This window comes from Falco cherrug, chromosome 4, assembly GCF_023634085.1.
Source record: "Falco cherrug isolate bFalChe1 chromosome 4, bFalChe1.pri, whole genome shotgun sequence".
Lineage (NCBI taxonomy): Eukaryota > Metazoa > Chordata > Aves > Falconiformes > Falconidae > Falco > Falco cherrug.
The window spans coordinates 112,639,452-112,665,771 of record NC_073700.1 but is presented as its reverse complement, the minus strand read 5'-3'; the positions used below and the strand labels follow the sequence as shown (position 1 = coordinate 112,665,771).

Below are 26,320 nucleotides of genomic sequence, written 5' to 3'. Positions count from 1 at the left end.
GGCAGCTGTCCCCAAGGCAGTGTGCCTGGGGCTAGACTCCGCTCTAGTCTGGACTAGATTCCCACAGCACCATATGGTGTATGGTGTGTATAAAAGGAGTTTCAGAGGTGGTGTCTCCTCCCTGCCCCCTGCACAGAGGCAGCAGAAAAAAAGTTGCTTGTATCCATCTTCTTCCCTGTGCACCTGTACAGGGTTAAGCGTATTCCAACCCACTGTCTCATAATGTATTATTCCAGGGCACGACCTTACAGCTAGGGTACCATCATGCAGCTGCTGTCCTAGGAGAATGTCTACATACTGATACCCTGCAGAATGCGGCAGGCTAGAGAGAAGGAAAAAAAAACCAAACAAAAAAAGCTTTACAGGAAAGAGATGAGCATGTAGATTCCTCACCAGTAATTCCATTATAGATTACTAAATCTACTACCCCTAAATAAGGTAATTGGCTGCTTTTTTGAGTTTTTTGGGGGTTTACTGTGGTTTTTTCCAGTCTTTTTTTGCCTGTTTCCTCTAAGTAGGCGCCTGCACCAAGTTTCTTTATACATTATGTGAATCTATTCTCTTTTCAGCAAAGCAGATTCTCAAAAGAAAGCAGATTCCCAGCTTTCTGTTCTGTTGGCTATAAGCATCAGAGCATGAACTGATCATACAGGAATCAGGAAGAAACCTTGTATTTCTTGTATATAATAATAAACATTCAGCTATGTGCAGAACATGACAGGAGAGATTGTGAATTGGAGTTTCTACTGCAAAGGGGAGACAGGGTTTGTTAGATGGAATCTACTGTAATCTTTTGGCATAGAAGTCTCTTTCCCATTCCTGACGGTGACACTGCTCATTACCTGGCACCTGTGTGCCAAATTAAACAGCACACACTGACTGAGGCATTCACAAATTAATTTGGTCTCCCAGTCTCCTTCATCCATCGCTTGAGTTTAACTAGTTTTGCATTTTCTGCAACCTTATTTGCAACAATGGTGCTTACACAGACAGAAATTCCCTTTCAGTTAAATGGGATTTTGTGTGCGAGTATTTGCTCAGGGTATTCTGCTGTTGTTTTATCACCCTCTTCCTCAGGGTCTGTTGTGGGAGAACAACATTGGGCAGGTGAATCTGGACACTATGCTCTGAAAATAAACCAGTCAGTCGGAGCTCTATTCTACTTCTTCACACTCATGCCACAGCCAAGAGCCATTCACCTTAACATCACAAACAGGAAATTCTGAGAACCAATAGTTTCAGCTTTACCATCTGACCCTCTGACAGCCAAACTTCAGTTCATGAGATTAAGAGTTACCTGGTATGTTAAGGGATATCAGATCAATTTAAGGTGTGATTTTAAGCAACTGCAACAGATTTCCCATTTTGAACCAGACTTTTTTCCATTTAATTTATATCAGTTTCAAATTAAACTGGAAAAGGAAGTTGACACACATTCACTTTCCAAATGGACTTTGTCCAATTCATTTAACACTGACCCAGTTGCAAAGCCAGAACAGTAGAACCTGTGCACAGCTCAGCTATTTCACTGTAAAATCCACTGGATTAGCATAAACTATCAGCGAAAACCAGTGCACTGCTGCGATGAGAGACAGGACGCTGTTTGATGCAAACAAATATCAATTTATTGTACAGAAGCACGAGTTTATATACACTTTCAGAAGCTGCGCGTTTTAAACAGATTGGTTCTTGAAGCTAAGCCTTGCACACTAGGCAATCCCCGATTGGTGGTTAACTGCCATCAATTAACAGCAAGCTGTTACCTTTCCTTGGCGCCATCCTTGGTGCCATCTGTCCCCCACTCCCCTACGCTCTCTCAGCATGGCTCATCATGTTAATTGTTGTGTCTATTCACACTCCTTGTCCTCCCAGGGTTCATGACCTACAAGCTCCAGCACATCCCCCTCAGCTAACTGATTGCCATGCATGGTCCTAATTTCCAGCCCGCTCCTGCATCTCCCCCTTCCCGTTGCACAAAAAGAACCTTTGAAAACGAACGAGTGATTAGTTTTTGTAAGCATTGTAAAAAACAAGGTATAAGTAATAGAACAAATAAAAAAGCAACTAATACATATATAATTATCTTTACTAAACTTCTTAACTATCCCAAAATGCCCCAGCCACTAAACAGTTTATCATACCAATCCCAAGTATCACTCTGTTGGAGATGGGAAACTTCATCCTTCAGTTGTTGGATGCTAGCATGAATCAAACTCTGAATGATCTGAAAGGTTCATGCTATTCATTGATCGAGAGGATGATCCGGAGGATGGTCAGAGTCCTCACCGGATGATTGTGGTAGGGATTCATGGAAGTATCATACGTTCTTCGCCGGAATCCACCTGGGGCCTTTTTCTGTGGAAACACAATCATAACCTCTTCCGCATGTCACAAGAGGATATGGTCCCATAATCTTACCTGTTTCTGGATCACGGACCAACACTGGAGGTTTAATTCATGCCTCAAGTGAAGCATTTGCATTAAAATGCAGAACTATTGGAGGATTATATCTATTAAAGAACAATTAAAAAAACTGAAAACATACAGAGCTTTCTTTAGTCATTCCTCAGGGGTTGCAGTCCCCATTCCCCCTTTTCGTTGCTGTAGTAAGCGTTTCAAAGACTGATGAGAGCGTTCAATCAAAGATTGACCTGTAGGGGAATGAGGAGTACTGGTAATGTGAGTTATGCCCCATGAGTCAAGAAAGTTCTTTGTTGCAGCTGAGATATATGCGGGACCATTGTCCATTTTTATTTGGGAGGATATGCCCAAGGTGGCAAAAGCATGCATCAAATGCTTGCGGACATCACAAGCTTTCTCTCCTGTGTGACAAGAAGAAAACAGAGCACCTGAAAAGGTGTCAATAGAGGAATGGACATATTTTAATTTACCAGACTCTGGATAATGTGTAACATCCATTTGCCATAGTTGTAAGCTCTGTAGTCCTCTAGGATTAACCCCTCCTGCTATGGACGGAAAAGAATGCCTTTGGCAGTCAGGACATACGGCGATAATAAGAGACGCTTGATGGGAGGTAAGCCCAAACTGCCGTTTGAGACCTCCAGCATTCTGGTGAAAGAAAGCATGGCTTAGTTTAACCTGTGCTAAACGATCTGGTAGGACTTGTACTGGTAATGTGAGCATATCAGCTTGTCGATTCCCTTCTGTAATAAAACCAGGTAAAGAGGTATGTGCCCTGACATGCATAACAAAATAGGGGTGAGGGCAAGAGTCTAAGAGAAAGACAAGCTCTTGTAATAAGGCAAACAGTTCAGAATGTGAGACATCACGTAGTACAGATGCTTCAGCTCTTTCTACAATCCCTGCAACATAAACTGAATCAGTAACAAGATTAAGCGGTGTGGACCACCTTCAAATAACTCGAACAACTGCAGCCAGTTCCACTATCTGAGGAGAACCAGGAGCGGTTTCTATGTCCGAGTCCCGTCGTCCATGCTGTCATCCCACCATAAAATGACTGATTTGTGCGATTTTCCAGACCCGTCTGTAAACACAGTAAAAGCTTGTAATGGCTGATTGCTCCTTTTTGGCTTGGATATTAAGTGAAAGTCAATATTAAGCAGCTTATGCGAAGGTGGGTGGGATGTGAGTTGACCTGTATAGTCCGCCAATGCCATAACGAAGGCATCTGAACTGCTGATAAAGCCATTGTAAATACATGCTTGTCACAGGTAAACAGATACGAGCAAAATCTACTCCTGATAGTGTTAACAAGCGTTGTCTGGCTTTAATTATCAGTAAAGCAAACATCCCATGCTGTGTTGAAATAGTTTTGTAGGTTGATTTGATAAAAAAAACCAACATTCAATAAGCAACAGAGGGTCTGATTTCTGAGAATCCCATTGAAATATTAATGCATGAGGCTGTCGAGCGGGATTCAAAATAATCAAATGAAAAGGTAACTCAGGAGCCCAGCGATGTACTTGTCTGTGAGTGATTGCCGTAGCAACCTTTTGCAAAGAGTCAATGGCTTCCGGACCAAGACTGCGGGGGGAACACAAGTCGGTATTCCCTTTAAGCAGTTCAAATAAAGGACTTAGGTCTGCATAAGAAATTCCCAACAGCGGCCGGACCCAAATAATTGTTCCCAGCAATTACTGTACATCATGCAAGTTTTTTATGTCTGTCTGTATCTGTAAAGGCTGAGGAACTATACGCCAACCTAAGTACTTCCATGGGGGTATTTTTTGAAATTTTTCTGACACAATACAGAGGCCTGCTGAATTAACAGCAGCTGCGGCAAGGGCTACAGCTTCCTTCATGACCTCATGATGTTGTGCAGGTGCTAGGATGTCGTCCATATAATGGTACAATAGGGTATTAGGCATTGCAGCCCTAACAGGGTTAAGTATCTTAGCTGCATACGACTGGCAGATTGTGGGACTGTTCTTCATTCCTTGTGGCAACACAACCCACTGGTATCTTAGCAATGGGACTTGCATGTTGACGCTAGGGACTGAAAAGGCAAATTTAGGAGCATCATCTGGGTGTAGTGGGATATGAAAAAAACAGTCTTTGAGATCAATAACAGTCAAATGCCAATGTCGAGGAATCATAGGGGGAGACGGGAGTCCTGGTTGGAGGGCTCCCATGTCTTCCATAGCATCATTAATTTTTCTGAGATCATGGAGCAAGCGTCACTTGCCAGTTTGTTTATTAATAACAAAAACAGGTGAATTCCAGGGGCTAGTAGAGGGTACAATATGTCCTTGGGACAGTTGTTCTGAGACTAAATTTTGGAGTGCACAAAGTTTCTCCAGAGGGAGGGGCCATTGAGCCACCCAAATGGGAGCATCAGTTTTCCAGGTTATTTTTAGGGTGTTGCGCACTTCAATGCCCCCATCTAAAAATGGGTTCGAATAGACATTCCCCATAGTGACAATACATCGCGTCCCCACAAAACCATAGGGACTGGTAACACAAAAGGTTTAACAGAAGCCACATGTCCCTCTGGTCCCTGAATTTGAATTAGTCCCAAACTTTGACGGCTGTTACCGGTCCCCCCAATCCCAGCCAGCGTCTGAGAGACATTAGTCAGCGGCCATTGCGGAGGCCATTTGGCTTGAGAAATTACTGTGATGCCAGCTCCGGTATCAATAATCCCACTTAACACTATTTGCTGTTTTTCGCAGATAAGAGTACATTGACATGCAGGCTGTTTCTGAGAAATAGATTGCACCCATAAAATTTGAGGATTCCCTGTAGATCCAAACCCTCCCCGCCTTTGATGAGATTGGCTGGGGACGGGGGAATTTGCCCTCGCTGGAATTAATAACAATTGTGCTATACAGCTACCTTTTGGTATTGTGCAGGGAGGAAACGGGGTCCATGCCATAATCTTAATTTCATCAGTACTGTCAGAGTCAATGACCCCTGGCAGTACAAAAAGTCCCAACAATGTTGTAGAGGATCTACTTAACAATAACACTTGGGTTTTAGGGGGTAAGAGTCCCAAGAAATCTGTGGACAATAAGTGAACCGAGGGATTGTCCAGGCCCGGAAAGGTTGGGTCTGGGGAGATTCTTTGTGATTCCCAGAGTGAGATTAAGACACAAACGAGGTCAAATGCCATAAAGAAAAGAAGTTTAATGGTACTCGCATAGAGGCAGGAAATGTAGAGAAGGAGAGGAAAAATAAAGTAAAGAAAGGTGCAATAGCTACCACCGCACAGAGCTGGGGGTCCCCTCAGCCGGGATCGACTTCACGACAGGTGGGGAATTCCACTCGGTGCTGGTTGTCACAGTTCTTTTATAGATGTTTGAGAGCTGTTCACCCAAATGTCCCTGCTCCTTCCGAGAGCTGTTTTGCATAGCCTCACCCCTGACTTGGCAGTGGTGCAAGCACCCATACTGTGTTTTCAGATAATTTTTCATCCTCTGGGGTCTGGGTGTACTTGCTGGGGTGAGGGTACAAAGCAGGAGATGTGTGGGTTTCATGGTCAAACAGATGCAGCGGTGTTTGGGTAAATGTCCGTGGTTTGCTGAAGCAAGATGTAGACAAGTTCTCTACAGGGCCTCTGTGTTTGTCTGCGGTCAGCTAGAAATGTTGAGACAGATAGCACAGTTCCAATAACGTCCTTCACAGGGATCAAGTAACGTTACTGTGTGGGAGGTTGCCAGGTCCAATCCGGTGCTGCCTGAGGTTGCTGGACGAAGACTCGAGGTGCTGTTGCTTCCCTCTGTCGGGGTTGGAATGTCGGCTGCGGCACTTGTGTCTGCGCGCGTCGCTGCCCCGCGCTTTGCGATCAGTTTCCCTGTATTGGTTGACCTTGGAAATCATATTTAGAATGACATTGATTAGCATGATGATGCCCTTTTCAGCATATAGGGCAGTACCCAGGGGTTTGGTGTTTAGCCCCTTTATTCATAGCCAGGCAATTCTTTTTTAAGTGACCTGGTTTGCCACAGCCGTAACAAATTACCATGCCTGACGGACCACGTACAGCTGCAAAGGCAGCAGCCATAACCTCAAATTTGTGATCCACAGTGCCGATTCTATTGCAGGCTTCTATCATTTCAATCAATGTGGGGTTTGGATTAGGAAGAGATTTCAACAGTTTTTTGCAATCTACATTAGCATTTTCCACAGCTAATTTCAATAACAATATTTCCCGTGCTTCCACGTTATCCACCTGACGCTCTAAAGCATTTTTTAGTCTGTCGATAAATTCCATATAGGACTCACGGGGTCTTGAGTAATAGTTATAAAAGCTTTCTGCGGCTTTTGTGAGTCAGGGATTTTAAGAGCAGCCTTTTTTGCTTCCTCATGGACTGCTTCAAGAGCCTCCCGAGGGATATCCCGAGCTTGGGCTGCTGGGTCAGAGTGCCGACCTGTACCAGTAAGGTGTTCTATGGTCAGTGCAGCCATAGCTGCATTGCCGTGACCCACATAAGTGAGGAGGAGCGCCTGAAGCCCCCCCCTCCAATGTGAGTCCCATAAAGCATATTGAGTCGGAGTTAATAACAGCCGCGCTAGAGACTTAAGATCATGAGGAGTCATAACATATGTATCAAATACAGAAGACAACAGACTTGCAAAATAAGGAGAGGAAAGCCCGCGCTCAGCAACAGTGAGACGCAGTTCCTTAATTACTGGAAAAGACAAAGCCTCCCACCGTGCCCTCCGACCCTGACAAAGCACGGGGGCCACTATTGCTTTAGCAATGTCCAGGTCTCCTTCTTTCAAGGCCTGGTGCCTTGTGCTAGCCCACACATTGTGTGGGTCGGCGGGGGGTATAAATCTGGGTCCGCCAGCCCCAGATCAAAGGGGTCTTCCTCTGGGGGGTAACCTGCGGCAAAAACCTTCAAGGGGCAGGCGGTTTTGGGTCCTCCAGCAGTAACAGAGGTGCTGTAGGAAAGTTTCCTTCCCCCCCTGCTTTCTCTCTGTAACTTTCTTCCTGTGCTTTCAAAATCTCAAAAATGCTTCTCCACCATGGGAGCAGGTGCTGCGCTTCAGCATCCCCCGATGTAGCTGCATCCCATAACTTTACCCCCACATCCTCCCAAAGTTCTCACGTAAAAATACTAGATGCAGTTAAAGGGGGAACTTTCACCTGTACCCATCTAAGGAGCGCCTTGAGATCATGCCCAGGAATATTCTTTTCATGCTTATTCAAGAGAGCTTTCATAAGCCCCCATCTCTTTCAGGGGAAGACGCCTGATTCCCCATGTTTCCCACAGCTCACCTCTAAATTCCAGAGGGACTTTTTTCCAAATCCTGCTTCCTTTCAGCAGCACATTTGACGTGCGGAATTAGACTCTATAACTCGAAAGTTATAGAGTAGGTATGTTTATTGCGCGCAGATGCAGGGGGGATCGCTCCTCCACAAGCGTGCATACCCGAAGTGACGAACCATCTCACATTTATACAATGAACAAATGAATATTCAATTAACGCCTATACATATTCGTTACCTAAACCCCGCTTCGTATGTTAATTAGCTTATCAGTCCGTTTCCTGGAATGTGGTGGTCTTGCAGGTTTGTAGGTGATTCATGTTCTTGTGACCATCTGATCTTCTTCAGGTGATTCATGTCCTTGTGACCACCCGATCTTCTTCAGGTGATTGTGACCACCCAATCTTTTCCAGCAAGGAGACTTAGCACTCCCTCCCTCTAGATAGCATTTGAATGTCTCTCATCTTTTCTTATTCTCTTTTAAATAGACCCTTTGTTAGAGGAAGAAGGGCAGGCGTCTCCCCTTTGTTAGAGGAAGAGGGGCAGGCGTCTCCTCAAAACTGTGGTTGTCACCGCACCCATGACTAGTCACCATACCCACATTCCTTAAGCAGACACATACAATCACAATCCATGTCCATTATCCCCATTTCACATTATTTCTCCATATCAATCCCCCCTTTTCTATTAAATTAAGTAAATTCTTTTACTTAAGCAGTCTTCCCGAATGATATAAAGCATCATACATAAGTGTTACCCTTTTAAACATTCTCCAAACCCACAAATATAACATAATGGTTAGTATTAAGGAAATTCCTAAACTGATCAATAAGATCACAATGGGGTGTACCATAGTGTTAAGAATTCCTGTTGCAGAAGGTGACCAGCCAAAGAGAGTATCCCACCAATTATGGTTTCCATCCTGTTCTACCTTTTTAAAACTTTCTTGATCCCCTCTACATCATGATGGATCATAAGAAGAGTTTCGTGTCCCTTTTCTTTGGTTTCTTCCAGTATACGTTGAAAATCTGCATGTTTTAATAGTTCTTTTTTAAGAATTGATGAGACACTACTGGGGCTGAGTGACTAAAATCGCATCCTGTGATAGTAGTAAAATTACAAATACAATAATTTGAATTCTGTGCAGTCTCCTTTACCTCCCCATCTATGGTTATTGTGTTACACTTAGTTCTCAAACACGCACATCCCTTCCCTGCATATATAATTACGGTTTTCAAGTTTGCATTTGGTCGGGCCTCGAAATGACATATTTTCTGATCTGTATCTAAACAAGTATCCTGAGCCATTATAGTATTGCTTTCACAGAGGAAGCCCTGCTGTTCTCGCATAATACAAGATTCTAAATCTACTGTTTGCCACTTGTCGCCTATCTTTCTGGCCCATGTTCTATGTTCAAAAGGGTATAGGAGCACCCCATCATGGTTAATTCCAAGGGCTACAATGGGGTGTATGGTAATTATTACTGCATTATGTATGGTTAACACAAAAGCTGTGATGGTGTGTGTGTTGGGGTCGTAGGTAAAGTTCACCATATTCCACCATGACTGGAGTTTTCTTTCTACCTCCGTAGCACTGTCCCAAACCATCTTTCGAATTTCTGTAGGAAATATGCCTTCCTCTCCTTCTCTTATTATGGATGCAGCTATTGATTGCATCCACATTTGGGCTTGGATACAACTTAGAGCCAGGGCGATGTCATCCTGTAAACCACTTAATGCCTTAGTGATGAGTTGATGATCTTCCATGTTTATTTGTTCCCACCTGGGGAGTACCTTCGATATCAACCATTGATGCGCCCCTAATGCCAATAATGAAGATTTTAGTGGTTGTTGTAGTTTTGATAGATCGGCCGTGGTGGCGGCTAGTTTATTCATTATCACCTCTGAGTCTATGGAATTTAATACTCCGAGTCCTGTTCCCAACATTCCAGTTACATCTCTCACTATTCTGTTTCGATAAATATTTCCCCTTTTTCTTAACCAAGTTGTCCATCCCTCATAAGAGGTTCGTAAGAAGGGGGAACAGGATGGCTTAACATCAGAAACATTGACTTGTATTTTTAACTCTATTCTTTTGAGAGACCATTCTGGGTTAAACAACATTTGTTGCTGACCTGTATTTCTGATTACATATGGTCCAATTGTATAAATTTTTGGATCTGGTTTAGTTAATTTAAGATCAAGCGTTAATGGGGTTGTTGTAACTGTGGTGGTGGTAGGAACAGTGGTTAGCATGATTGTTATTTTGATCTTATAAGTCAGAGCTGTTCTTGGGGATTCCTTTCCTAGGCATATTATAAAGATGGGCTCGGTTAAGGTAAAATTGTGCCAACATTCCCGTGAATTAAAGCACATGGTTGTATTTAGAAGGGTAAATTCCTTATCTACCTTTCTGACATTAATCTGGGTGTCTCCCGAAATCTTGGTGTTATCTTTTTCATTATATGTTTGACACCCTACTTTTATCCTAACTCCTAATTTTCCCCATAATCGGTCGACTTTGTGTACATCCTCCCGATCCCATTGATTCCTTTGGTACACCTCATTTTCAGAAAAAACCACCATAGCTAGTTTCATCTTTGAGTCCACCTTTCCCATTATTCCAGTGTGTTTTTTCTGGGCATGATTCCAAGGCCAATTATCAGGCTCTTGGTTGTAGGCAAGAGAGAGGGTACAAAAAAACACAAATGGTTTAAACCCACTATTGATCATTTTAAGAATCTAAACGTTCCTCATATATACATATAAAATCTGTTTTGATCAAAAATATCTTTGTTTGAGTTGGGGCTTACTGATAACAAGTTGGGCAAGACTGGCCACTGGCTCAGTCCCAGACTCTTTTGTTCTATATTGTTTGTTGTGGTGCCCTTCCCATATGGTGGATCCGCAACCGCTCAGGTTCACTTACTTGCCACCCACATTGTTCCCATTTGTCCGAGTAAATTTGAGTTTCAGTTCTTTTTTATCTGGGGTTACTTTCCAAGAAGTTGCAGGGGCTTTCTTAATCCGGGTATGGTGAATCCAAGAATTCTGTCCCTCAACCTTGATTGCAGTGTAGGTGGTGAGTAGGATTTGAAAAGGTCCGGTCCACTGTGGTTCCAGGGTTTTATCTGCAAAACACTTAATGTATACATAGTCTCCTGGTTGTATATCGTGAACAGGTCCATCCAGACCCCTACTGCGTGTTCCCATCACATGCTTCTCAATTCTTATTAATTGTTTGTTTAGTGCCACCATATAGGAAGTCATTGTTTCTTCACCAATTTGTGAAGACATCCCCTCCTGTACCCCATAGGGTCGTCCATATAAAATTTCGAATGGGCTAAGCCCCTCTTTTGCTCTCGGTCTAGTTCAAATTCGTGTAAGAGCTAATGGCAAAGATTGGGGCCAAGTTAGATTTGTTTCTTGGCCTAACTTGACAATCTGTTGTTTTATTAGATGATTTATCTTTTCCACCTGGCCACTCGATTGTGGTCGGTATGGGGTATGTAATTGCCAATCTATTCCTAGATGGTGGCTGATCTGTTGCACTATTCTGGACACAAAATGTGGTCCTCTATCCGAGGACATTACCGCTGGGACTCCAAACCTAGGTATTATCTCTTGGAGTAGTATTTTGGTCACTTCCCGGGCTTTAGCAGTTCTGCACGGGAAGGCTTCTGGCCAACCTGAAAAGGTATCCGTTAGTACCAACAAATATCGATACCCCCCTTTTCTAGGAAGTTCCAAGAAATCGATCTGCCAATGTTGCCCTAGAACATTCCCTCTACTAATGTTCCCTAGTTTTATTTTATTTGCTGTATTGGGATTATTGCGTAAAAACATTTCACATTGCTGAGTCACCTGTTTTATTACAGTATACAAGTTTCGCCCAATCAATTTCTGATTTAGACTTTTATATGAAGTATCAGCTCCCCAATGCGTCTTAATAATAGGGCTGTGGTCCATATTAAATTGGATGGTACCACTATACAACCATCCCTTAAATAAATCCACTTATTTATTTTTATTTTATCATTCATGTCCTGAATTACCTTTAAGTTTTCTTTAGAATAGTTTGGCTCTTGATCTGTACTTTCAGTTTGGATTTTATCATCTGGTATTAAGGATAATTCCTCCTTTCCTACCTCCTCTGTTACTCGTCTGGCCACATGGTCGGCCAGGCGGTTTCCAATTTCCAAATCAGTGCCTCAATGGGCCATCTTATGTTCTTCCTTCCTGGGTAACCCTCTTATAAAAGAGGGGGCCATTCCTCACATCAAGGTCTGGCATGGCATTTGTTCCCACCGCTCAACGCCTGCTGGGTTGCAGCCAACAGCGGAGCTCAAGATTCTTCTTGGTGGCAAACACAGAGGCCAACCCAGTCTTGCCCTTGACTATGGTAGGAGGCACCTGACCAACCTTATTCCTTGTACTTCGTTGTCAATGCAGAGTTTCATCTGCACATCCCATAACAAGTCACTGTCATGGCAAAACACAGATTTACATTAGTAGATCTACTACAGAGTGTATTTTATTTCAGTTTTTCTGCCAATATCCCCACAGCCTTGCTGACCACGGGATATTGTTTTTATCTGAACTGAGCAAGCCTCCCCCTTATCATTTTACTGTAACAGGTAAAGCATTTTTCACCTTTCCTGGAATTTATTTTCAGATACACCTGGATAAAAATTTCTTTTACTTCAGGGAGGTCCTCTTTTCCTCTTTTCTGTTGAATTAAAGATAATCTCAATATTTCAATTACTTGATCATTTTTAACTTTTAGTTTCATTTCTCCTTCTTTAAAGTCTAGATGTTCTAATAAATCTCATCCCAACAAAGATTTTGGTGAATTTGGCATTCTTATTTGTCTTCTTAGTTTGTACTTTAAAGGTTTCAGGATGTTTTCCTGGTGGCCAGCAGCTCCCACAACTGTAACAATTTTTTTTTTTTTTTTTTTTTTTTTTTACTGAAGTTTAACAAATAAGTTGGTTTTGTACTCACTAAAATTCCACCTCATACCCATTCCCTGCCCTAGAAGGGCCGTTACCGGTCCTGTTGTACTGCAAATGCTGCAGCAATTGGGGTGACATTGTCAGGTCCTTCTGCTCAATCGTCATCAATAGCAACCCCCTCCTTCTCACCAGCAGAAGGGTTCGGGGCAGGAGATGCTCTTCCTGCTCTGCAGGTTACACAAGCCTGCCTCTGCAACAGCACTTCTGTTTTAACTCTTTCTCACTCTGAATGCAAATCTGCTACTTGTTGCTTTAATTCTGTGTTCTTACATATCACGCCTTCGCAGGCAAACAGAAAACCTCCTGCCATGCGTCCCAGCATGATTCAGTCGCACCTTCGAGGGGGTACGGGGGTTTGTACAAACTCACCCCAATACTTCAACACTTTCACAAGGTCTCTGATTCTACACACACACACACACACGCCTCAGGTTTTACATACATCAGTACAAGTTTTTATATCTTACAACGTGTTTCATTCTGGTTGCTCCACAGAAGGAACCGCAACCTGAGCTTTTTAACACAAAAATTTCAACAAGAACATCTTTCTAGTTTAGGTCTCAGGTTTTTTTCCCATCCCTTTCTAGAGCCATAATCAAAGATCAGGTGATGTTAATCCCGCACTCTTTCTAGTGCTAGTACCATAGGATCCCGAGGGGGTACTAATCCACAGTCCTTTTGCCACTCAGGTTTGTCCTGGAGGACGAAGATTATGTCTGCATACGATACTTTGTCCCATTTTCCTTCTCTTTTCAGAAACAACATTAATTGCAGGTGAGTGTTATAATCTAACATTCCTCCCTCCTGAGGCCATTTCACGTCACTCCAATTTATACAAAGGCCACCACTGATTACAATATTTAATCAATTTCCTTCTATTTTCGGTACCACCATGTCCTACGATATCGCTCCAATGTTTTAATATACAACCCAAGGGCGATTTTTCACAGGGCTTACTCCTTCCATTTCCCATTTTGCAATTTTAATTACTTTGTTTTTCTCCAGCCACCTTAGCCACCCAAGGTCAGAAACGCGGATAGAGCTTCTTACTCGTTTTGCACTCAAACGCCTGTCTCAAGCTCTCTTGCACTCACACTTAGTCAAAATAATTAAGCTATACACGGAAAATCAAAATGCGCATCTCAATCACACCATTCACACTCTCCGGGCAGCCCGCAGTCACACAAGCAGTATGTTATACGGTACCGTGCACTTATGTACAACTTTTAGGAACACTAACAGTTCACAAAGTATGCATTTCAATGAACAATTGCCAAAAAACAAACAACAAACAAAAAACCAATTTTTCCTGGTCTTAAGCAGAGTGTTAAGTTTTCCGCTATTTGCCACGAATTACCAGAATATTATTATTTTTCAACATACATTTCATAACTCCGAGTTTTGAACATGTAACAAGACAACACATAGAACAAACAAGACACAGAGCGCTATTTCAGTTGTTACATTCTAGGAATTCCCCAATTCTTAAGACAACCTAAAGGAAGTTTTTAGCTTCCTCTTTTTCCTACACAAAAGTTTCCCTTTTACTTTTGCTGTGAGGTCCCTCTTGTTCCTGTGAGATTCCGCCTTATTCCGTCCCGCCCCCCGCTTTCCGTCACGAGGCCTCCGGGCTTTTAGGAATGGCAGTAACCTTGGGTTCTCGATCTGCCCTCAAGATCGCTAGCGGCCACCCCTTGGTCATCAAACCCCCTCCCAAGGTACCTTTCCTCCTGGGGACTACGCTGCGCGCCGGACGTCTCCGTGCGTCTCACCAGCCGCCCCGTTACTAAACATACCGTTTTATCCGTGGATCCAGGGGTTTCTCTTCTGCTCCCGGGTGAACAGCTGAGAAGAGGAGGCTCCTCCGAGGAAATCTCCCGGGGCGCGCCTAGGAGTGTCCGCTCCGCAGCTGGTCCCTCAGCCGAGCAGAAATCCTCCTGCCTGGCTCGCCAAACTGACGTGCGGAATTAGACTCTATAACTCGAAAGTTATAAAGTAGGTATGTTTATTGCGCGCAGATGCACGGGGGATCGCTCCTCCACAAGCGTGCATACCTGAAGTGACGAACCATCTCACATTTATACAATGAAACAAATGAATATTCAATTAACGCCTATACATATTCGTTACCTAAACCCCGCTTCGTATGTTAATTAGCTTATCAGTCCGTTTCCTGGAATGTGGTGGTCTTGCAGGTTTGTAGGTGATTCATGTCCTTGTGACCATCCAATCTTCTCCAGCAAGGAGACTTAGCACTCCCTCCCTCTAGATAGCATTTGAATGTCTCTCATCTTTTTCTCATTCTCTTTTAAATAGCCCCTTTGTTAGAGGAAGAGGGGCAGGCGTCTCCTCAAAACTGTAGTTGTCTCCTCAGAGCTGTGTGCCTATGTGACCAGACACCACACCCATGACCAGTCACCATACCCACATTCCTTAAGCAGACACATACAATCACAATCGATGTCCATTATACACATTTCACACTATTTCTCCATATCAGTATACTACTGTGTGTGGGTGAGTGTCCCGCAACCCAGGGGAAAAGTGTCTGAGCTGCAGCAACAGCAAACTAGTTGTCTGATACAACAGTTGAAGGGAAAGTCTCACGCTTCCCCTGTTCCAGCCTTGTAGTCCTGCTACTTCTTGTTGTGTTTGGTGAGCATAAGGACCGCTGAGCTGACTGGAATTGACTGAAATAAGGACTGGTTGAGCTGACCAAATAGCGAGTCTCCCCTAGAAAAAGACCATTACTATAGTTATACAGCAAACACCCTAAAAATCATTCTTCTTGTTTAAGTTTTATAAGAAATATATATATATATATATAAAGAAATAAAGAACTGTATAGATCTGTGCTAGAAAACCTAGGACATCTACTTACAGGTAGTACAGTAGAACTCTTTCTTAGTGATTCAAAACAATCCATCCTAGACACAAACTGAGGAAAAACTTCTGCTGTTTTTGAGTCGGTTACTGTACTCTGTCAGCTGCACATTGCTGGAAACAGAAGAGAAGAATTAATGTCTTCTGGAAGAATACAGTGTCCAAAAGAAATGCAAACCCAGCATCACTAAATTTGCACCCCAATCTAGAATGTTAACTGTGTCCTCAGCAGCATCAAAACAGGTTTGCAAATGCATGAAATTTATAACTATTGCATGTATTGTTGTGATGACGTAATGAAAATAAAAAGTCATACCCAGTGACTAATGTTCACTCAGATTGAATACTTATTTCCATTGAATTTTAAACTCATTGGGTGAAAAACTTGCTCGACAACTTTTTTTTTTTTCTGGAAAGGATCCCTTTAGCAAGTGCTGTGACCACCCCTTAAACGGTTTTCAGTTCACTGGTCCCCCTAAAGAGTTCTCCAGTTAAGCTCATTCTATTATGCACATGTGAAATATTTTTTTTCTTTCTAGCCTGAAGTTTTCTTTTAACCTAAACGTAGCTAGCTTAAATTGATATCACCCAGGCTCTTTTTACCTTTATGCTACTTGCGGCGAATGAAGAGACGGGACGTAGCTTGATGCAAGCAAAAGTCCATTTATTGTACACAATCACGAGTTTATATATGTTTTCAGAAGCTGCGTGCTTTAAACAGATTGGTTCTTTAAGCTAAGAATTACATACTACGCAATCCCTGATTGGTGGTTAACTACAAAGGACACTTTCATCAATTAACAGCAAGCTGTTACCTTTCCTTGGCGCCATCCTTGGTGCCATTCGTCTCCCACTCCCCTGTGCTCTGTAAACACGTCTCATCATGTTAATTGTTGTCTAGACAAGCTCGAGCACATTCCCCTCAGCTAACTGATTGCCATGCATGGTCCTAGTTTGCAGACCGCTCCTGCATCTCCCCCTTCCTGTTGCACAAAAGAACCCCTGAAACCGAGCAAAATCAAGGCACAAGTTAGCATCTACAGAAAGACAATTATCGACATTCAAAGTGTAAACAATATCATCTTCTTTTGGATTAACATTATACATAGCTGGAAGGGCACACCAAACAAAAACTGGTTCAGTCAAAAAGTTGGAAACATCGCATGCCTTCTCTGAACATACCTCTGGGGTCATTCCCTTCATTCCCTCTCTTTTTTATGCAAAGAGAAACACTTTTACCATAACAGAGAAGCCCCTATTTACATCTGAGCCCGGACACAAACCGCAGCTGTATGCTCCACCAGGCTCAGGGCAGGAATCATTCATGCAGTTACATAGCTATATATCACTACAAGCATGCAGACACCTATTAAACACTAGATAACCATGTTTATCTTTCCTAGTCTCCTTCACAATACCCAGCTGTTCTCTCATCTCTTGTTAGGTCAAATAATTCTCCAGTTTCCTCTCCTATCTCTCTCTTCAGACATTCTCTATCCTCCTCTTTTTTGCTTGTTGTGACAAGGCAAAGGTTGTGTGTAGCTGGGTGACCATGACCTGATTTATGTTACAATCAACTAAACACTGAATACAGGAAAAAAAAAAGGTATGGGAGACATAAGGCAAACATCAATAAGGTGGTTAAAGATAATTATAATAAATCCTGTAATACTTTTGAGTCATGGCCCAAAGTTTCCCAGCCGTGAGAAGAGACCAAAGGCATCCCGCCCCTGGCTCTGTTGCAGATCTTTGTTTTAAGGCTTTTGAGTTTTGTATACTTTTGTAAATTAATTCACAGTGGTCACTCAGATTCACGTAACACATCCTATCAAAGTCTTCACACTTGTGTCCCTGTGCTAATAATAAAAATCAATAGCAACTCTGTTCTGTAGCAACATATGATGGACAGAATCAACATCTGTTAATAAGCCAGAAAAAAAAAGAATAGTATTTGTAGTATTACTTTGTTTAGCAAGCTAGCAGCCTAATTTACTAAGCAAGTTAAGAGCATGTACTATTCTTACAGAAGAGATTAGAGAAGCAAAAATGTGTTATGCTGCATTCCAGAACTCAGCCTGAGAATTACAGTCTGCTGTGAGTTCTGCGTTACAATCATTTGACACATGTTGGGGTTGCGATTGTGAAAGTTGCCCGTTTACAATTTTCATTGGCATTATCACAGCTAGTTGTTTTAAAAGCAACCCTTGAGCTTCCTGATGTTCGACTTGTTGCAAAATATTCTGAAGCCAATCAATCAAGTTAGTATTAAAGTTAGTGACTCTCTAGGACCCTGCAAGACTGTGGCAAGACTCCCGCATCCTGACTACCTTAATAGCCATCTCATTCATTTGCAAACAGCTGTCCCTGGGATACCTTGCCTGAGTCACAGAATCGGCACAGTTAATTGCTCCAGCTAACTGCTCATAGTTAACAGCAATTCCCCGATTAAAGTTTTCAGTCAAGGCCACTACACATAGCTCACAAAAATCAGATAACCACATCATATACTGTATCAGTTAGTACCATACAAAGCAGTAACTTCCAATCATGCAGTGTGAGCCTATAAGGCTCTGCCATCACTTCAGGAAGGGACATAGCAAATGTATTATGAATCCTCCCTTCCCCCACTGCTTTGCTTAACTCTTTAACAGCCTCGTATTGCACAGGCTGCCACTCTGCAGGTTGATTTGTCTGAGAAAATACTAAACATGCCCTAGCGACTCCCAAAACCCATCACTGAAGTGTTTCCCACTTGCATTCCTGCCACCGATCCCTCAGACCCCCTTTCACCCTCCCCCAAAATACAATCAATGCATCAGGAGAGACAAGGGGGTGGGGGAAAGGTCTAGCTCCTTTTCCAGATCTATAGGACCTGGATCAAAAGGTTTATCAGTGTCAATAAAATCATTGTCCGAGTTGTCCTGTTCCCGTGCTTGGTCCTGTGTTGTGAGGGTCGCTGCAATCAGTGACAGAAGCTTTGGGGGCAGAGGAGGTGTGGACAGGATCGCCATCGCTGACGGTGTCTTGAGAAGAGTCGCGCTGTCGGTGGAATTTACAGCTTCCTCTGGTTTAGCACCGTTAGTAGAATTAGTCCACACTTGGCAAAGAGTAGTCAGAATTTGCCACCAAGGTGCTAAATGCATTCCCGACACGGAGTTCCCCTCCGCGGCAGCATCATACAATTGGCTGCTGTATGTACACACTTTCATTCTTTCAAAGTCTCTAAAGTTTCTTGGCTGCTCACCTGTCTCGATGCATACAGGCGTTATCCTCGGGGTTTAGGTTGTCCGCCTGGTCCAGAAAGCAAGACAATCGTTCAGCCAAGACGTCTCCTCCGGAATGCAGCCCTCTTCCACGAGCTGTCTTTTTTCCGTCCTTATTCTTCCAAGGCTTCGGAACACCACCATAGGGGTCACCATTTGAGGAGACTGGGGCACGGACTCCCTGATCTGACTAGAAGACCCTTTATGAGTCCATATACGTCTCTTTCTGGGGACGAAGCCTGATTCCCCGTTACGGATTTCCCACAGCTCACCTCTCAACTCCGGAGGGATTTCTGGCCGGCTCCTGCTTCCTTTCAGCAGATCATTCAAAGTTCTGTGGGATTCACTGCATGTCGCTCAGATAGGTGATTCGAGAGCCCTTCACGTTAGATCCTTAAACGCATCACGTCGGGGTCACCAATTTGCGGCGAATGAAGAGACAGGACGCAGCCTGATTGAAGCAAGTTGTCCATTTATTGTACAGAATCACGAGTTTATATATGTTTTCAGAAGCTGCGTGCTTTAAACAGATTGGTTCTTTAAGCTAAGAATTACATACTAGGCAATCCCTGATTGGTGGTTAACTACAAAGGACACTTTCAGCAATTAACAACAAGGTGTTACTTTTCCTTGGCGCCATCCTTGGTGCCATTCGTCTCCCACTCCCCTGTGCTCTGCAAACATGTCTCATCATGTTAATTTTTGTCTAGACAAGCTCGAGCAAATTCCCCTCACCTAACTGATTGCCACGCATGGTCCTAGTTTCCAGACCACTCCTGCACACTATGTTTCACTGGAAAATATGTTTTATATATATATTATAAATATTATATATAAAACATATCTATTTTATATATATTTTTTATATATTAAAAAATTTGTACAAGGCTACATTTCTTAGACTTAGGTGCAGCATGTAGAAAAAAGGTTCAGCTTGTGTTTTTACATACCTCTTTTGATGTTCTACTCGCTGGCTCAGTTTGACTTCTAGAAGAAGAAAGAAAGATGATCAGTACTTAAACTAAAGCACTTGTAACCAACATAAAGCAGTGAAAACAGTTTATAAAACCTGAACATCAAAACATTGTGTTCTGGTAGTCTTATGAATACGGAAATTTATTTCTATACATAAAGTGTGCTCTCCTGGTACATTCAGTGCAACTGAAATAAAACCCAAAATCCCATTCCTTCTTTGCCCCCAATGACTCTAAGATACAGAATACAGCAGTGCAAGAAGAAGTCCTCAGATATTTTCTTTCTGCTCTCTAAGTACCAAAACTGTGAAGACTGTGCTACATTTTTCTGTTCTTAAACAGTCAGCCATCCAAATACGAAGGTACCTTCAGGCAATCTGTATAGCACCACTATCACAAATAGGTACCAGATAGAGCACTTTGGTTTCTACACTCCTCTGACAAAACGAGAACAGTTGTCTGTAGAAAAGTGTTTCTTTGTGGAAGCCCAAGCACTGTGTTCAGGTACCTACCATACTTAGCCTAAAGTGACTACAAATAGCAGTAGAAACATCACCTGAAAGCAGTTCCTAGGATTTTCTGTGATCGAGGAGGCCTGTGTTAAAGAAATAAGAAATAAGAAAAAAAGTCTTGATTACCAGAGCTTGCTTTAAGATCATCTTGAACATGCTACAGTATTTTAGGAAACACTTATGGCACACAAGCCCTTGCCGAGATTCCACATACTCATTGGTCTGTACCTGCATGCTACTCATGAATCAAACATGCAACTGCAGATCTAGTTAACAAACAATTCATACATCATCCAAAGCATCCCATGAGCAGAGGCAACCCAAAGGCTGCTGTGCAATTCCTGCACAAATAGAAAAGCTCATACTTCCTGCCACTGCTACACCACCACCAGGCTTGCAAGTACAGCCACGTACCTCCTGAAGATGAGGAAGTGCGAGGAAAAGCTTTAGATTCCCACACCATGGTTTCTTCATCCACTTGCCTTGAGGAAGATACTACAAGGTGACTAATGCATTTCTGAAGGCCTCTCCACCATGACAGCATGCATTCATCATTCCCAAACATTAACGACTCTACCAGTTGTTTCCACAATGGTTCCAGCTGAAGGAAGAGAAAGCTAACCTGCCCGATCCATTTGCAACTTTAGGAGAGCAGTGGCATTCATCCCTTATCCCCATGTGCAGGTATTTCTTGGATCTTTGATGCTAGTGGCACCTAGCCTCTCATTTTAGGGCAGCGTGCCAACACCAGGAGAGGGTGCCATCCAACCAGAAATGGAGGATATATTGACAAGACAGCACTAAGCATCCCGATCTAAATTAACCCCCCAAACAAGGCCATGCTTAGCAGCACAGTGCTGTGGCATCCAGAAACTCTTGGTAGTGCCTGAAAGCACTAATATGCCCAAAGCTTACAGGAGAGCCACATACATTCAGGGGGGTTTGCTTGCAGATGCTTCATGGGTACTAGGATGCTGCTGTACTGTTTGTTTGAGACACGCTGAAACTCACCGGTATACTTTATTTATTGAGAACTAACATTTAGAAAGACATGGCAAAACCTACTAATATCTACTAATGGTGGAGAAGAGGTCTATCTTGAAGAAGGCTGGAAAACATGACCATTCAAACCATGCTGATGCAGCTGATACAGAACTGGACTGGATGAATACATCGATGACAGCAATAATGCTGTAGTCAGGCTTACATTTGAATATCTGCAATTGTAATCAGATTCTCTGTCCTCCATAAATCTGAGGAATACAGCAGTAATACCTGGAGCACAGAGAGCAGCTTAGGGTGAAATCAAACTTGGTAACTACCAACATTTGGGAATGTGCCCAACTGCTTTCTGAGCTTCAGGTTTGGAAAAGATCAACTGTTCCTTCACCGTCCTGGCACAAAAGGCAATACGCTTTAGGATGTTGTTCTTTTTCTCTTGCCTGACACAGGCATTGTCTTTAGGAAACTAATAGGAATCACCTAAGAATGAAACTTCTTGTTTGCACGGTTTGCCAGCTGGCCACTCTCAGTCTTTCCTCTGGAGACAGCATGCAGCCCCGCCACCCCCACCCCTTTGGGGTGTAAGAATACCCTGCCCCAATCCCCCAAACAAAGGAAGCAGTCAAACACCGAGACTCGGACTGCTGGCAGATGGGAACAAATCACCAGTTCACACTGCAATGTGTCTCTCCGTTTACTCTAAAAGCAATACAAGCAAAAGCATAAAATAAGGAATCTCTCTGCTTAAAGGAAACAGGATGGAGAACTTGACTCTCAGAAAAACCAACCCCAAGAACAAACCCAATTCAAACGTCTGAACAGTTACCACTGTTGGACTTTGAATGCCACATCCCAGCGGGCTGAAAAATCTAAGTCTGCTTTGGGACAGATACATTCAAATCTGCCCTGTCACAACACAATTTAACAGCAGCTTTAACAAGAAAGAGACAACCCGAATGCCTCCGTAACCCAACAGGCACAAAGAAGGTGAACACACTGAAACCCCTCCCACAGAACACAACGCGTTATGGCTACTTACCCAAGGTCTGTCTTGCCGGTAGCTTTAACTCCTCTAACAGGGACTCTCCTAACAGTTACCGATGAGTGCCTTGGAATCAGGGCATTGTCATCTGTGTATTCTGAAAACAACATCAATACAGAGAAAGCATCAGTCAGTTCGTAAGAGTGATATTAATATGTCATGACATAGCACTTCAGGGAACCCTTTACGGATAGAAAAGCAACATTTTACACACAGCATCATGCTTTTATCATGTCCACACACTCACGGTACCTTTCCAGAAATCTTCAGGTCTGATAGTCAAACACAAGCAGCAAAATCTTTTCCATTTGTTTTGAATCGTTTCAATGCCAACAGCAAAATGGTCTCTAAAGTCACTAAAGCAGAGTCTGCTAAAACATGAGGCTCTTTCCTGATCTAACTTTCATTGCTTTTGCTCCTGCTAGCTTACAAAACCCTAGAACACGTCTCTATAAGAGCGAGCATGGAAGAGGACACCCCCACCCCGCCTCCCACCTTTTAAAACACATCCCAACCATCCATTTTGCCTTCCCACCATCTTCAAAAAGAGTCCACCATCTCTTTTTTTTTCCCCAGTGATGTGTAAAATCCTGTTTACTTTTAGCTTCTATTAGCATTGCTTCTATTACGAGATTTCCATGATCACGTGGCTCGGAAAAATCTGAACAAGTTGGCCATCTTCACTCAAGATTCACTGAAGGGTCTTTCCAAGATCATGCCAACATTTAGTCAGGACTCCTGCACAAAGTTATAAAACCCACTACCATATCTCCACAGGGAAGATCTCCAAGAACCCCCTTTAGGCAGAGCATCCTGGCCTAGTTGTTTCCTTCACCTTCTGAAGGTGACTTTAAGCACGTAGATGCTGTTCAATAAAAACGGAAATTCACGGTTATGTATAAAACCCCAAAATCTGGCATACACATAAATGACACCGAAATGTATTCCTTAGCTTTGCTCTGACAACCGCTGGGGGATTTTTGCATTTTCACGGGGAAAACACCCTTACAAAAGTTCCAGTAAGCATCTGTGTCACAACCTGTACGTCTGCCTCTACCTGCATGTCTGTCTCTACTGCTGTATATGACACGCGATCCCGTAACACCCCCAACACCCCTAACACCGTGCTGTTAAGTCTGCTCACAGATACTCTCCTGAACATACTTTACCTATCTGTAGGTAAACAGCGTGTTTAGGTCCAACCACTTGAAAGGCTGGGGCCAAAGTTACAGTTACCGCAGCAGGCATGTTATTCTGTTTAAGTTTTAATACATCAAAGAGGAAGAGGAAAAAATCCTATGAGTACACATTGTAAAGACAAGACTGTTGTGGGAATGTCACAGAACCACAGGAAAAAAGAAAAAAAAACCCCAACCAGTAAAATTTGAATGTTTAAGGAATGGAGACGGTTTCCAAGTCTTTTTATTTCTGACAAGTCATATTCCAAAGTCTTTAATCACATGCAAGCTTTGCCAGACGGTAGATTACCAAACTGAAACAGCACACTAAGTAATACAAAACCATTACCGTCTCTGAGAATCAAGCACCATTTCTCAGATTCAAAAGAACTTAGGGCTTCTCTAAGAACACTTTTAGGTATATTCACCATAACTGATCTGCCATAAAACTTCATTACTGCCCTGACACCGTTTAACACGCAGTACCCGGACAAAAATGCACCGTTTGAAAGAAATGAAGAAATGATGCTCAATAGCATCTGAATGAAAATGTCTTTGGTGTAGCAAAGAAGCTGTATTAGCAAGAAATGCCAAGTATACTTTAGACGGAAAACTCGTGTACAAGATGGCTTTCCAGGGTCTGCATAGATTCTCACTCACAGATACACTCTTGATCCAAAACGTTGCTACTGAGCAGTTTCTGCAGCAGCCAAGCACCACTTTTCCAATGCGGTGGAGTAAAAGTAGCTGAAGACAAATTTCAGTCACCAAACCCACTTTTTTCCCTTCACATTAGCCACCCACTCCTTTTCTATCACGTTCAGCTTTCTCTGCCAGCTTTCAAAGAAATCTGGCAGGTTTGTGATGACAAGGCATTGTCCCACGTTCCCTTATCGTTTTACCTAGAGGGGTTCCCAGAAACCAAACCTCTTCCACGCGCGGTGTTGCACATGGACCCTGTACGCTGCTGTGCCTGGCTGTGCACACAGCCCTGACGGCAGCTGCCAGCGCACAACCACGGAAAAGCAGCTCTGAGGCCCCAGCACAAGTCACCGCTGCCGGCCGTGGCCCAACCGCCTCACTGGCCGCCTGCGCCATCGCCAGCCGGCCGGTCCCTGGTCCCCGCGCCCGCCACCCCCACGCACCTTCCATGGTCTGGGCGTTGGTGACCTGCAGGTCGCAGTGGGTTGCCTTCAGCCTCTCGCGGCCCATGATCTGGTGCCTGAGGTCGCGCAGGGAGATGTGGGGGCCGTGAAAGGTGACCACATCGGAGTTCAGCCTGGAGGAGAACTTGTAGTGGACACACGACATGGCCGGGGCCAGGCGGTGCCCGCTCCGCGATGGCACCTCACGCAGCAGCTGGCCTCGCGGCCCCCACAGCAGGTCAGGGCCCACCGAGGGGCTGGGGCCAGCAGCGCGGGCTGAGCCCGCCGGCTCCTCCTCGCAGCCCCGGTGGGAGGACGATGGGGACAGGCCCTGGCTCGGCCTCCGCTCCCTCCTCGCACCAGCGCTGCCAGGCCAAGCTGCTCGCTATGGCAACCCAGGCGGCTCCGCATTGTGACAGAGGGGCTCAGGGGGCCACTCAGCGCCCCTGGGGGAGGGGCCTTCATCAGCCCCGCCTGGGCTGCGGTGTCCCTGCTGTCCCCCAGCCTGTCACCGCCCCATGCCCTGTCACCCCCCAGGGCTGCGGTGTCCCTCCTGTCACCCCCTGGGGCCTTCACCACCCAGCGTCACCTGTCAGCCCCTGCGCCTGTGGTGGCTCTCCCAACAGCCCTGGGCACATCACCGCCCCGTGCCCTGTCACCCCCCAGGCTGTCACGGCTTGCTGTCCCCTCCTGTCACCCCCCAGGCTGTACCTGCCTGCTGTCCCCTCCTGTCACCCCCTAGCTGCCACTGCCTGCTGTCCCCTCCTCTCACCCCCCAGGCTGTCATGGCCTGCTGTCCCCTCCTGTCACCCCCAAGCTGTACCTGCCTGCTGTCCCCTCCTGTCACCCCCCAGGCTGCCACTGCCTGCTGTCCCCTCCTGTCACCCCCTGGCTGTCCCAGTCTGCTGTCCTCTCCTGTCACCCACAGGCTGCCACGGCCTGCTGTCCCCTCCTGTCACCACCCAGGCTGTCACGGCCTGCTCTCCCCTCCTGTCACCACCCAGGCTGTCACGGCCTGCTCTCCCCTCCTCACCCCTAGGCTGTCACAGCCTACTGTCCCCTCCTGTCACCCCCAGGCTGTGACAGCCTGCTGTCCCCTCCTGTCACCTCCCAGGCTGTCATGGCCTGCTGTCCCCTCCTGTCACCACCCAGGCTTTCACGGCCTGCTCTCCCTTCCTGTCATCCCCAGGCTGTCACTACCTGGTGACATAAGCTACATAAGATAAAAAAGAAAAAAGAAAAAAAAACAAAATGAAAACCTGCTTTGGTGAACACCAAAACACCCATGACTTTCTCAGACTCTTCACTACCCCACATGTGAGTCAAGGGACAGGATCTCCTAAAGGCCCTTTTGCAGGCACTTCCCGAAGTCACCCCCACCCCCCACCCCACCCTGCTTTTCTACAAGTGCACAAAGAGGTTAAGAAGAGTTTCATGTTTAAGTTAAAGGAGGCATTTCTGAAATTAGCTTAGGTGAAAAAAACAAGGTGGTGTATTCATGGATTTTCTCCTCTGCAAAGCCATGAAGAAAACATGAACTGCACTCCCCAAAGGCAAAGGAGCAAACTGAGGGAGAGCAGCTCATCGGCGCCTTTCAGAGCTCTAACAGTC

At 44.4% G+C, this 26,320-nt stretch overlaps 2 protein-coding genes across 3 annotated transcripts in view; both read right to left on the bottom strand.

Moving 5' to 3' along the window:
- Nucleotides 1–26,320, bottom strand: part of LOC114015429 (coiled-coil domain-containing protein 81-like) — a 112,683-nt gene that overhangs the window by 28,749 nt on the left and 57,614 nt on the right. The gene's annotated exons all lie outside the window — the stretch shown is intronic.
- On the bottom strand, nucleotides 19,786–24,946 carry LOC129736022 (E3 ubiquitin-protein ligase RBBP6-like). The gene is made up of 3 exons (XM_055709671.1): nucleotides 24,710–24,946; nucleotides 22,384–22,483; nucleotides 19,786–19,843 (listed from the first exon to the last, which is right to left on the bottom strand). Exons 1-3 carry the CDS (start codon nucleotides 24,873–24,875, stop codon nucleotides 19,786–19,788), a joined length of 324 nt encoding a protein of 107 aa, XP_055565646.1. The 5' UTR covers nucleotides 24,876–24,946.

What these genes read in the sequence shown, in the direction of transcription:
- LOC129736022 (XM_055709671.1), bottom strand. Translation starts at nt 24,875, where the DNA reads ATGTCGTGTGTCCACTACAAGTTCTCCTCCAGGCTGAACTCCGATGTG. An exon ending in CAACGCCCAGACCATGGAAG is followed by an intron (nt 22,484 to 24,709) that starts GTGCGTGGGGGT and finishes TGTTGTTTTCAG; the next exon opens with AATACACAGATGACAATGCC. An exon ending in ACCGGCAAGACAGACCTTGG is followed by an intron (nt 19,844 to 22,383) that starts GTAAGTAGCCAT and finishes TTCTTCTTCTAG; the next exon opens with AAGTCAAACTGAGCCAGCGA.